At 35.3% G+C, this 13,561-nt stretch overlaps 1 protein-coding gene across 2 annotated transcripts; it reads right to left on the bottom strand.

The window, feature by feature from the left end:
• Nucleotides 1-919: 919 nt before the first annotated feature.
• Nucleotides 920-12,215, bottom strand: PHF5A (PHD finger protein 5A). 2 transcript variants are annotated; one of them, XR_014026778.1, is made up of 5 exons: nt 12,116-12,215; nt 10,203-10,226; nt 6,956-7,122; nt 3,685-3,824; nt 920-2,356 (listed from the first exon to the last, which is right to left on the bottom strand). XR_014026778.1 is itself a non-coding variant. In XM_081330273.1 (4 exons), exons 1-4 carry the CDS (start codon nt 12,165-12,167, stop codon nt 3,735-3,737), a joined length of 333 nt encoding a protein of 110 aa, XP_081186399.1. In that variant the 5' UTR covers nt 12,168-12,215; the 3' UTR covers nt 2,379-3,734. The 2 variants fall into 2 exon arrangements, 1 of the variants encoding a protein (XP_081186399.1); XM_081330273.1 differs by lacking the exon at nt 920-2,356 and having other exon boundaries at nt 2,379-3,824.
• Between the last annotated feature and the right edge of the window lie 1,346 nt (nt 12,216-13,561).

Here is a 13,561-nt window from a genome sequence, read left to right as displayed (position 1 = left end):
GTATTTGATGAATAGTGAAGTTCAATTGATTAAAAAAGGGCATTTGTTCATGATAAGAATATTTATGTTTCTAGACATAGAAAAGTAATGTAATTAAAATTGCAATCCATAATTACTTTCCTAAATTAATGGAGACCAGATAGCATTTCTTATCCTTAAAGACGCATCCAAATCCCATTTTTAAATCCAGCTATCACAGTATTTGAGACCAAAATTAATCATCTGTTCATGTGAAACAAGCCATAGATTCTTATTTGAAGGAGAATGCAGATCAATCATTTAAGAATGCAGATTTCTTTTTTCCAGGTAGATAACTCATCACTATGTAATAATGCCCCATACGTATTTGTATTTACAGTAGAACTAGTTAAGGATAATTAGGGCAGATAATAAATTCATAAGCAATTGTATATTAATAAATCCACTAATTCTTTTTTATTGGAAGCAAACTGCTAATAAAATTCCAATATAATTAGTCCTGAAATTTCCAGATATTTCAGTATAGTCATTTCTAAATAGTATGAAACAATAGGAATTTATTAATAAGATGTAAACCTTTATTATTTTAATAGTTACTTGTATTTAACAGCAACACAGACTCGCTATTGTTTTCTTAAAAATTCCAGCCCAAAATGGAAGTCTGATAAAAGCAGTCTAGAAAATTCAATAATCACATCAAATGGCATGTACTGAACAATTAGAAGAAAAATGTGAAAGAAAACAATAACAAACACCCTTCCATCATAGTAGTTTTAATACCAGGAAAGATTAGTCAGTCTATAATTAGCTGTAATTAGCACTCATTCATCATCCATCATTCTTCTCATCAGCTGACATTTAAACCCAAAGGAAATGAGTTTTTTCCTGTCTGTCAAATGAAAGGTGCAAGAAGCACATTAAGTCACTTTGAGATGCAAAATACAACATAACAGAAGTATGTTTTTAATTGCAGAAGATCTTGCAATTTATACATTTGTAGTCCTATGGAGGTATGGCCAATTGTAACAGAAGAAGCACCAGTTGTTACCACTAGGACAAGAAATTATTCCAATCAGTACATTAGGTTTTATGTTCATCTAGTTCAGGTGATTCAGTGCTTCATGTCTTCCTTCCCTTGTTAGAAAGATTTAATTGATTAGACAATTGTTGTTCTGAAATGCTTTGTAGGGCAAGATTTCAGAAACAAGTGAGACAAGGCATCTGAATTTAAGCTAACCATATAACCATTATATACAGTATTCAGAAAGATTAGACACATGATTAAGTGATTCAGATAATTACTAATAGGTCTTTTTATGTCTGCTCTCATGATCTAGCCCCAGCTTAATAGTTATGATTCCATCCTGGTTTGGACAAATGCTGCAATTTTCAGGCAGTTGTACACACTTTTATATAGAACCACTATATGTACAAGCATATATTGATAAGGGAACCCAATGTATACAAAATACATCTTGCATATTCCCACTGCAATGAATGAGAACTGCAGAAAAAGCAAACTGTTGTTTTGCAAACACCCATTAATTATAGTAGACACCTGACAAGACTGTTTTTTTACAGATCACTTCTTTCCACATATTTTAACATGTTCCCCTTGGTACTTCCTTTCAAATTATGACTAAAGCCCTACAAAGAAACATGGGGGTCCTTAATGTGTGTTTTATAATACCTAATATCTAAGCTCATTGCACTGTATTCTAGCTGTCTAAACCTTTTGCAGAATTTTTAGGTATTAGTTCACCATAAGATGATAATAGTTTCTAAATACCTCTACTTTTTTAAAAAGGAATCTTTTATCATTTGCCTGATTTAAAGCCCAAAGAAACTGGGGCCATTTCTAAAGGTAGTCCTGGTGCATAAAGTGATGAATGAGAGTTCCAAAATTTCCACACAGTCTGATAACAGGTGCTTGTTTAATATTTTTATGTATTTCTATTTACTGCATGATCACAAAATACATGCAAGAGAAATACAATTTTTTTAGAATAGATCATCTATTTCACAGCTACTCCACAAAATTATTATATTCTAATGTGAACATAAAAAGGAATGAAGATAAACAGATATAAACGGAAGGCAGGGGAAGGAGAGGGAGTTAACAGATACAAATGGGCTTAAGATATCATGGTTCAGGTTGTATAGGGTACAAATTAATTTGGCTTACTTTGTAACGTATTCCTGCTTTTTATAGTTATGTAGTATCACAGAGATTACTGATAATTATTCACTCATTTGGACTGAAACAAAACAGTCCATTAGGGAATATTGTGATAATGATAAAATTTACCCTCTGTAAAGAAGATACACCCCTTGAGAGATCCTTGCACTGTACACGTTCCTCCATTTATATCCCTATGAATAAAATCATATCCAATTATAATGATGAACTTTTTCCTAGAATAATAGTGTTAAAAATACCAAATAGGTTGCAATTGCTTATTTAAGAACCAAAAGATTATTTAAAATAATTTATGATCTCCAAACCCCAACACTCTCTTTACTATTGCCTATACAGTTATCTTAAAATATTTGTTTTGAGGGAGGCTGAAATACTGTGAAGATTCATTGTTACATTACACCGTAATCATGTGGTTGTTAAGCAAATCACATGGCTATATCCTATTCCAAAACACCATTTGAATAACAAGTCTGCAGTATGAGTTTATATGCTTTAAGTCATTAAATACATTGGAAGTGAATAAAATCATTTGAAAATTATGTCTTTCTAAAAACCTTAAAAATGCCTGAGAACAGGATTAGGAGGATGTGAGAAGGTCATTTCCTTTCCTAAACCTGATTTGTGGATATGTGTTTTATTACCCTTGTGTTTAAAGTCTCTATAATTACCATATTCTTTTTTCTAAATGGACTACAACATATGTAAAATTTGACTGTGATTTGGTAGCTGATAATCAGAGATGACATTTTGGATCTGTGGATGATTTTGTAAACAGGATGGCTATTGTACAATAAAAAGATGCACACCCAACTTTTTAAATCCCACTTCTCATGGTTTGCATCAGGAATTTCAGGTACTATATTATTTCCCCATTGCCAAACAATAAGCAAGTAAATAATCGGAGTATGTCTCAAAGGGCACATAGGCTTTCTTAGAAAAAAATATTGCTTTATGGTATAACCATATTGTACTGATGTTAGAAACACAAGTTAGGGCAATACCAAATGTTGTTCTTATTCATTTATTCAGCTTGTATGCTGCCTGAGTCGCTCGGCAATTCTAGATTACTGTTTATAGACCCTTTATTGCTATGGATGTTAAGCTACTACTACCAATTTATGCCTGAATTTATCTCCCCGATAAACTAACTAGTAAGTCACACACACCCAACCCAAGATCAAGAAGTATAGATATGAGTTTCCATTAGAAGACTACTATAAAACTTTATTGGGGCATAATCCACCATAACATTGAAAGAACAGGTAGTCAAATTCTTGAGAAAACCTTGGGTTTGATCTAATATACAGTGAAAGAATTCTGTCAGAAACAAAGGTCTATGTCTGTCAAGATCCATAGTTTAAATTTCAATTTACTTACTTAGTGATTCTAATTAAAATATTTACCTCAATATTTGTTTTCACTGACAAATGACAATATTTTTAGTAAGCAATATTTTCCATCAAATTATTAGAATTGAAACAAAATACATTTAATTGCTTTCCTATAAAAATGAAGTCCAACATTTTTTAGAAGTACTTCCATGGTGGAGATGGGATCATCTTTTCTTGAAGCCATATTTCTTTCGCTCATAAAAGAGATCTGTTTTTGAACTACCCAAATTGACAATCTTGGGACAGCCATCTCGCTGAAATGGTGCAAAAAACAAACAGTTATACAAGCTAAACCTAATAGATTACAAAATGAATAATCATAGTATCTGTATATCACAATTCAAATAGAGAAATATGTGTGACTGTATATTTGTGTGTTTGTGCGAGAGATTTTCTGTAACCCACATACTCCCTATAGATAATTATGACGTCCTATTCCTAATATCACATAAGAGATAGTACTTTACATTCCAGAATGCAGTCTTACACTTACTTAAAAGCAATCTCCCACTAAATTTGATGAGCCTAGCATAGAAATACAAAAGGATAGGATTTGCTTCAATGCAATTTCTCCATAAAATTCTACAATCAGTTGTAATTGCACAAAAGTGCATTATTTGAATAGTACTATCCTGAAACTCAGGAATGCAAAATTTGAAATAACAGCAAACAAATAAAAACAATGAAGCAAGCAGAGTAGACCACAAAAAGGGGGCAAAAATCTAGTAAGGATATAAATGGACGGTTATAATATTCAAAGTACAGCTTTTTTAAAAAAAAAGTAGACACAGTGTATGGCAGATGTATTAAGTTTCTAAAAAATCCCATTCATGATGCTTGTGGAATAATACTGTGCCTTATGAAATACTTTGTTTCATCTGAATGACTTTTCAAAGGCTTTGGCTAAAATGGGAAAGTTTTTTTTTTACAGATTTCTTATCTTTCCAACTTTTTTTTTCCTTCCTAGCATTTCCCCTAAAAGTGCAGGATCTGCTTTTTTTCTTCCAACCAAGTACTGATCCATTAGTCGTGACAGGAACTGACTAACCAGTTTGGTACCTGAGCCAGACATCATGGGCTGAAAAAGAGTGACAGGCTGTCAGTGGTCACCCAGCTAGCTTTTGCAGAATTCAAGTCTTCTGGTTTTCAGCCTGGTGCCTTAATCGCTAAACCAAACTGGCTCTCCAATTATTTTTTCAACTACTGTATACTTATTAAATTGTTACCCTAATGTTCAACTCATCATCATCATCATTTTAGCTATTGTCTATTACAGGATGAAGGTCTCTTCTGTATGTTTTCAACCAATATGGTCCTAAGCTATCTTTTGCCAATTGGGCCCACAATACTTGCTGATGTCGTCGAGCCATCTTGTTTTAGGTCTCTTCTGTGGATGCTTTTTATCAAGTGGAATCCATTCTATGACTGCCTTGGTCCACCTGCCATCAGTGACAGCCATTTCAATTCTTTTACTCTCTTGATGATATTGTATATTATAATACTCGAAGTTTCTTTAAACAATTACCGGTAGTTCTAATCTTCTATAATCTAAATCATAAATAAGATTTAGAATTATGGCCAAAAATTAATTTGCGAAAATCTGAATAAGAGGCATTTTCATTTAGGTAGTTTAACATGAAAAGGGCACATACTGTATTAGTTAAAATATTACAAAAATATTAAAAAATAGATATTTAAATTCAAATGCCCAAAGTTTACATAGTTTATTGAACAATAATTTAAGAATACACTATACACACACACACACATTCAGAAAGTATTCAGTCCCCATTTACTTTTGTCAATTTGTTATGCTTCAGCCTGATTCTACAGTTGTTGAAATTCATTTTTTTCTCATTAATCTACACTCAGTATCCCATAATGACAAAGTGAAAACAGAATTTTAGAAATGTCTATAAATGTATTAAAAAGAAAAAACTGAACTACCACATTGGCATAAATATTCAGACCCTTTGCAACAACACTTGAAATTTAGCTCCAGTGTCCCCCATTTCTCTTGAGTGTTGCTGACATGTTTCTATACCTTGATTGGAATCAACTTGTGGTAAATTGATTGCACATGATTTGGAAATGCACACACCTCCCTACAGAAGGCTTCACAGCTGACAATGCATACTGTAGCAGAGCAAAAGCCATGAGGTCAAAGGAACTGCCTGCAGAGCTCAGAGACAGGGTTATTGTAAGGCACAGATCTGGGGAAGGTTACAATAAAATTTCTGCTGCAATGAAGGTTCTAAGAGCACAGTGGCCTCTGTAATTCTTAAATGGAAGACGTTTGGCACAACCAGGATTCTTTCAAGAGCTGGTTGGCCAGTCAAACTAAGCAATTGGGGGAAAAGGGCCTTAGTAAGAGAGGTGACCAAGAACCTGATGGGTCACTCTGACAGAGCGCCAGAGAACCTGTGTGGAGATGGGACAGAGTTCCAGAAGGACAACCATCACTACAGCCCTCCACCGATCTGGGCTTTATGGCAGATGGAAGCCTTTCCTCAGTGCAAAACACACGAAAGACTGCTTGGAGTTTGTAAAAAAGCACCTGACGGACTCTCAGATTGTGAGAAACAAGATTCTCTGGTCTGATGAAACCAAGATTGAAATGTTTGGCCTCTAAGCGTTATGTCTGGAGAAAAACAGGCACCGCTCACCACCTGCCCAGTATCATCCCAACAATGAAGCTTGATGGCAGCATCATGCTGTGGGAGTGTTTTTCAGCAGGAAGGATTGGGAAACTGGTCAGGGTTGAGGTAAAGTGAATGGAGCAAAGTACAGGGATATCCTTAATGAAAACCTGTTCCACAGTGCTTAGGACCTCAGATTGGGCCAAAGGTTCACTTTCCAACATGACAACAATCCTAAACACACAGCCAAGACAACACGGGAGTGGCTTAGGACAATTCTGTGAATGTCCTAGGGTAGTCCAACCAGAGCCCTGACTTGATCCCTATTGAACATCTCTGGATGGACCTGAAAATGGCTGTCCAGTGACAGTCACCATCCAACCTGAGCTTGAGAGGATTTGCAAGAAAGAATGGCAGAAAATCCTCCAATCCAGGTGTGTAAAGCTTGTGTCATACCCCGAAAGACTTGAGGGTATAATTGCTGCCAAAGGTGTTTCAACAAAGTACTGTGAAGGGTCTGAATATTTATTCCAATGTGATATTTTTTTCTTTTTAATAAATTTACAGACATTTCTAAATGCTGTTTTCACTTTGTCATTATGTGGTATTAAGTGTAGATTAATGAGGAAAAAAAATCAGAAACTGTAGAATCAGGCTGAAGGAGGTCTGAATACTTTCTGAATGCACTGTATGTATTTATGTATATATGTATTTAAAAGGATAAAAATAAAATGTAAAAAACTTACATCCTTTTCTTGAATAGTACATTCCTTGCAATAATAAGCATCAGAGACTCCAGGACCCCCACATATCACACAACGTCCTTGATAAGAGCCATAGTTGCACTCATCACAAATGCGCACCAGTGTACAAGGCCGTACATAAGAGTCGCAGATAACACATTTGCCATCACCTGAAAACAAAAGTTTACATTTCACTTATGATAAGATATACAGAAGATAACATTCAAACAAAACAAAGCGGTAGTCCAATTGATTACATAGGGAATGTATTTGAAAGATAGTCACTGAACCTTTTTCTTACACCTTACATGTTTGCAGTGGATTTTTAACATCCAAAATATATCACCTTACATTATTTGCAGACTGCAGTTAGAAATTGCAAAAGGCAACTGGCATATGAGTGACGTTCACCATATTTTAATCAAACTACCATTTTGTATTGTATGGGGAAAAACCCTTTTCAACCAACTAACCTTTTTCTTTCTTTTAGAAAGTACTATCAAATTTGGGCATAAACAAATGAATCAATCCAAAATAATTTTTTGTCAATAAGGTAAAGGTAAAGGTTCCCCCGCACATGCATGCTAGTCGTTTCCGACTCTAGGGGACGGTGCTCATCTCCTTTTCAAAGCCGAAGAGCCAGCCCTTGTCCGAGGAGGTCTCCGTGGTCATGTGGCCGGCATGACTAGACGCCAAAGGCGCACGGAACGCTGTTACCTTCCCACCATAGTGGTCCCTATTTTTCTACTTGCATTTTTACGTGCTTTCGAACTGCTAGGTTGGCAGAAGCTGGGACCAGTAACGCACTCACTCTGTTACGCGGCACTTGAGATTTGACCCGCCAAACTGCCGACCTTCTGATCGACAAGCTCAGCATCCTAACCCACTGAGCCACAATACAAGCTTACAATTTTTCTTAGGATGGGAAAACTCAAGACTTTATAAATCATTTATTCACTTACACAAAGAAATGCTGAAAAGACAAGTGCTATTTAGGCAGGGCTAACAAAGCAATTTAGAAACAGAGTGTAGGGGGTGGAATCTCACAGAATGAAAAGAAGTCAATGAAATATTGGCAGTGAAGGTATTGAAGTGATAGCTTCTGCCTTTTAGAATCAACAAGTAATTGTAAGGAACAAGCAGTCAAAAAACATACCGCAACTAGCACTTGGTAGAGTAGACATGAAGTCCTTGGAAAAGGGATGCACATGCTATAATATCTCTATAACTATAAAGATCAGTACTGGGCAAGCCATGTAAATAAATTCCAAGTGACTCATTATGGAAGTGAAATGTTGAATGTTGAAGTAGTGGGATAGGAGGGGCACTGACACTTTTGAACTTTGGTGTTGAAAAAGATTCCTGAGAATACTATGGATAGCCAAGAAAACAAATGGATCATGAAACAAATCAACCCAGAGTTCTCACTCAAGGCACAAAACGACCTGGCTCAAATTATCTTACTCTGGCCACATTATGCAAAGACCTAGCTCCCTAGAGAATGACCTGATGTTGAAAAAAGGTGAAAGGAAAGAAGAGCATGACCAACGGCAAGGTGAAGAGACTCAGTTGTAATGGTGATGAGTGCAGTTAGAAAACCTGAAACATCAGGTTAGGAACAGATTGTCATGGAGAAAATCTATATGGTGATAAGGAGTTGAAAATGAACTTGATGACACACATCAATGAATGCAGTAAAATATAAATAAGACAATGACAAGCACTGGGTCTAAATAGATTTAGAAATTTAGAAGACATTCACATTCATTATCTGTGCCCTAATTCTTGTAAGTTTTTCCTACTGAAAGAACAAACAAGTGACTTCTTGCAGTTCAGTTCCATTTTTATTGGATGGAAAAAACTATAATTACTCTCCTCAAAATCTTGCCACCAGCATTCAATTTCTAGTTTCCAGAAGGAATAAAATTATTGGTTTACATTAATATGGCATGAAGCAATTGATCATGAGGAAGTATAACAACTACTGTACATTTCTCTATCCATAGACAAAAAATACTATATTTTCCTAGTCTATACTAACTTGCACTATTGCTTCTGCTTCATAATGGCAAGTATTCAGCATTCTGTATACAGCATGCAGACCTCAGATCCCTTTTTGAAGTCATTTGGTACCCAGAATTTCTCTATCAATATTTGCCAGCAACAACTAAAAAATAAAGATGGTTGAAATAGATATATTACTTTTGAGAATAGTTTAACACCTAAAAACAAACCACCACAGACATAGCAGAGCCATCCGTCAGTGTGTCATGATGATGCCTTTATCTACCAATTTTCCTTTGCAGAGGGGTCTTTCCATGGTTGTTTTCAGGTAAGTATGTTGCATATATTCCGGCTTGGCTGAAGGGACCAGCAATATATTTGATGTTGTATACAGTATTAAGTCTGACACTTGTGGGCTGATTCAGCTAAAAATTCCTAAGCTATCATTTGGTGCTTTAAAATAGCTTTCATAGAAGTTACAGACATTTTTGTTACTTCTCATATTTGTAGACCCAGATTTGCTATTTTTTATCTTTTAGTCATATTATGGTTTTTCAGCAGCCTATCTTTGAAAAAACAATTCAGAAACATCAGCTGATTTAAAATACGATAGGAAGTTATCAACTGGAAATGGCAGACATATTCATTTAATGTTATTGTTTTCTATACCATTTTCAGGCTCAATTCAAAGAGCTACTAAAGCCCTCAATATTTGGTGACAGGTTATCTAAAGAATCATATTCCCCCTTCTAATATTTTATTTTCAAACTATAAAATGTTTTGGCTACTCTCATATTTTAACTATCTAGTTTTTTAGAAACACAATACCAAATCAACAAAGTTTCCTAATTTAGGTCGAAGGAGGAGCTGGTCAGGCACGTTGCAAGGCTATTCAAAGTGTAATAATACAGCTACATATATGAAATTTAGTTCCAAAGAGTATCTACATATAGGACTCTACTTGCACATGAAAATAGAGCTTTAGACAACTGGACCTCTTGCAGATGCCATATGATCCAATAATTGTTTTCAAAATTTGCATAGGTTTTAACTGCACCTCTGCATGCATCAAACAGCTTTTGGAAATGAAATTCAAACCTTTAACAACACTAATAATTTTATCTTAAACTATTCCAACAAATTCATTATATTCACAAAATAAAGATGTAGATATTTTAGTAGTCAATTAGTGAAAGATTCTGGCATGAATTCACAACAAATGTCATATGTATGAAGCTATACTTACATTTTTCACATAGTCTCCCAATAGCTGCAATAGCAAATAAGAAAGTCATATTGATTTCAGAGTTCAAAACAAAACAGCAAGTTAAATATTATTTATTTCCTTTATTATGCTAATATTCATGCATATGTGAAGTGAGATAATCATGGTTTTTAAAGACAATAGCGAAGGTTTATGTTCCACTATGTCAGACATTGGCAGTGAAATACAGGTAATCCTGAATTATGATCACAATTGAGCCCAAAATTTCCCTTGTTAAGAAAGACAAGTGATATTTCAGTTAACGCTCTTTATGATCTTTCTTGCTACAGCTGCAGCTGTTAAGTTAGTTAACATGGTTGTTGAGTGAATCTGGCTTCCTTATTGACTTTGCTGACACAAAAGGTGATCGTGTGACACAGGGACACTGCAGCCATCATAAATACATGCCAATTGCAAAGTTTGTGGTCTGAGACAAACATCTACCTCTACTACCTAAGATTGAACTCTCAAACCTTCCAAGTGGGAGACAAGTGACCACTAGGCCACCACACTGCTCACATGTATATGTTACTGTCAATGTATGAAATTAGGTGTTTTATAGAATTCCTAGGAAAGCTGTAGAATGCTAAAAATGGAATGTCGAAGTATGAAGCACTTAGTACTGTATTCCACACATTTCCTAAGCATTCTATGCAATGCCAAAAGGGGACCCTGCAAAGTATAAAATACTCCCACTAAAATGCCATTCTAGCTTTCATTGGTGCAACAAGTAATTCACACATTCTATAGATTTCCTAGGGATTCTATACAGTGCCAGCTTTTCACACATCGCCAGTAACATATAGACACATAAACCTATTGCTCAGCTTCCAAACAAAAAAGCCAGGATTTCACAGCTGTAGACTGGATGACAAAACAGCAAAGATTTTACTACTTTCTTGCAACCAGTGGTTAGACTTTAATTTTGTTGGATTGACTTGCCAGAAGTTAGAGAATCTCTTGATATATGCTTTTTGGAAAAGAATAAATGTTTAAAAAAGAATGGGCATCTAGCCTAGGTTATTAAGATATAATAATGATATAAAAATAAAAGGGGAACTCTCCATAACCCTCTACTTATTTCAATGTCCAACCCAGTCATTGCTTATCAACCTTCCAGTCCATTCTGAAAAAGGAAAGCAGACAAGGAAGTTTCCCAAGTGCCAGTAAAAAAGAAAAAGTATTTTTCTGGCTCAACTCATTTTCCTGCTCCTCTTGGTTCATTTCAGTGCCTGCCATTCTCTTTCATCACCATTCCTCAAGAAATCCTAGATATTTGATTGCAAAAGACTTCAAGGAGAATTCTAAGGTAATGGAACAATTTCCGAATGCTTTAATTTCAGACATTGTCTTTTATCATTATACTGCAACCTTGCCCAGCCTTACTACTCTCAAATCCTTCACTTTGCCCATTTTGGGCGCTAAACCTTTACTTGATGGAGCAATTATCTTGAAAATGAGTGATGGTTTTTTCATCCCATCTTTATTACTTTATAAGTATCTCAAGGCAGCGAACATACATAATAATTCCTCCTCCTATTTTCCCCACAACCACCACCCTGTGAGGTTGGCTGAGGTGAGAGAGCGATTGGCCTTAAGTCACCCATTTTATCTTAATATTAAACATAATTTTTTATTAATCAATTTTACAGCCGCCCGACTTACAAAAGGCTTTTAGTTATAGCACATGCCATTAAACATAGCAGAATTGCCCAACCAGAAACTACGACGCTGAGAATGCCCAGCATGCTGGTTGGGAATGAGTAGCTAGCTGAAAACTACTTGAATGGCTACCATGCATAGTTTATAAATTAATCTTCTTCGACCCGCCCGCCATCTTTTAAACGAAAATCTCATTCAGGTATGGGCCGCTCTCTCTGTAACCAACTACTTACCCACTCCAGCCTGTTTGCGGCAGAAGATTAAATCTGGATGATGTTTAGCCATCACCTCAGGTTCTCGTCTCGCGCCGTTGTTAACGACGTTTTACCCGTGACCTTTACTCTTTAGGTCCTTGGGACGATAGAAGTCCTGCGAATTAATCAGAGGACTATACCTCTCTTAGCGAAAGAAAAGTACGTCTTCTTGCTTTAACCTTTAAAAAACTGTAGAACTAACAATTTAGATGAAGAAGGAGAATATAAAAATTTGACTTATTATTAAATTGTACGTCTCTCTTCTAGGACCCGAAAAAGCCCGCTCCTTATATCTACGGTCATTGGTCGTATAGGTTACCCTGTATTGGAGATGGATTCATATAAAAGATTCAAAAGAGGTAGTCTAAAGAAAGAGCTTTTTAAAATTTATATGAATTATAAGATGCAGATGATATTAAGTGCAGGTAATTGTGCATCTAAACAAGCATTTTTAAGTGTTTAAATATTTGAAAAGAATAATGTAATTCATAATTTTAGGAGCCAGTGTGCAGTTAAATGCCAGGTTTGCCGTAAAAAGAGTAAGTGAATTACTTATTTAATCGTAAAAACGCTTGGGTGACGAGGGGGAATCGGATTCTGTAGCAGCCCCACGTCTAACGTGCTTAATTGCACCCTTCACATTTTGCTCATTTTGCAGAGGCATTCACAAAAATTGTGCCATTCCAGATTATATTACATACTTTTATGACTTTAACGTCATAACACAAACTGTTGCCAAATTCTGCACAATCACTTTCACTTCCAACTAGAATAATCAGGCTGATCACATCCAACGTGTCCTATTATATTGCTGTTTCTAATCTCCATCTAATTGTATAACCGATATTGTTGCAGCATATAATTTTACTCATCACTCTGAATTTTATTTAAAGGTTAATCTTAGTTAACCTATCACTTTTCCCGTTTTTAGTTTTCTAGCAATTTTATAGCTTTTACTTAACCATCTTATATAGTGTCTGTTCTCACATGTACCACTCTTGATTAATTGCAGTCGATGTATTTTTTACTTAATGCACTTAACATAAATTGCAAATTGTATTTAAATCAGTTGGTCTTTAAGAATACACTTATTAGGGAATACACTGAACCGAAGGCAAGGTATTTCTATGTATAAATTGAAACTACTTTCCTAGTGGTATAATTAAGTAATTCTAGATTTTCATTTATCCTATCCTCTCTCCCACATTACGTGAAAAGGTATTTAATTTCACTTTAGAATCTGGTCAGTATTGCTATGTTTTCGGGGCAGATTTTCATTCTGCTGATCTGCAAATTTTGCTTTGGCTACGCACTTTCAAAGATTAACATATCTGGTCCTTTCATGATAAAGCTGCTTCACCCGTTCATGTGCAATCGGAGGCAAATAGAATGAATTTAAAATAACGCTTGAATGTTTTTATTTTA

Source organism: Vipera berus, assembly GCF_964194415.1.
Source record: "Vipera berus genome assembly, chromosome: 6".
NCBI lineage: Eukaryota > Metazoa > Chordata > Lepidosauria > Squamata > Viperidae > Vipera > Vipera berus.
Note: the sequence above shows the minus strand (reverse complement) of the source record. Positions and strands in the feature narration are given on the sequence as shown.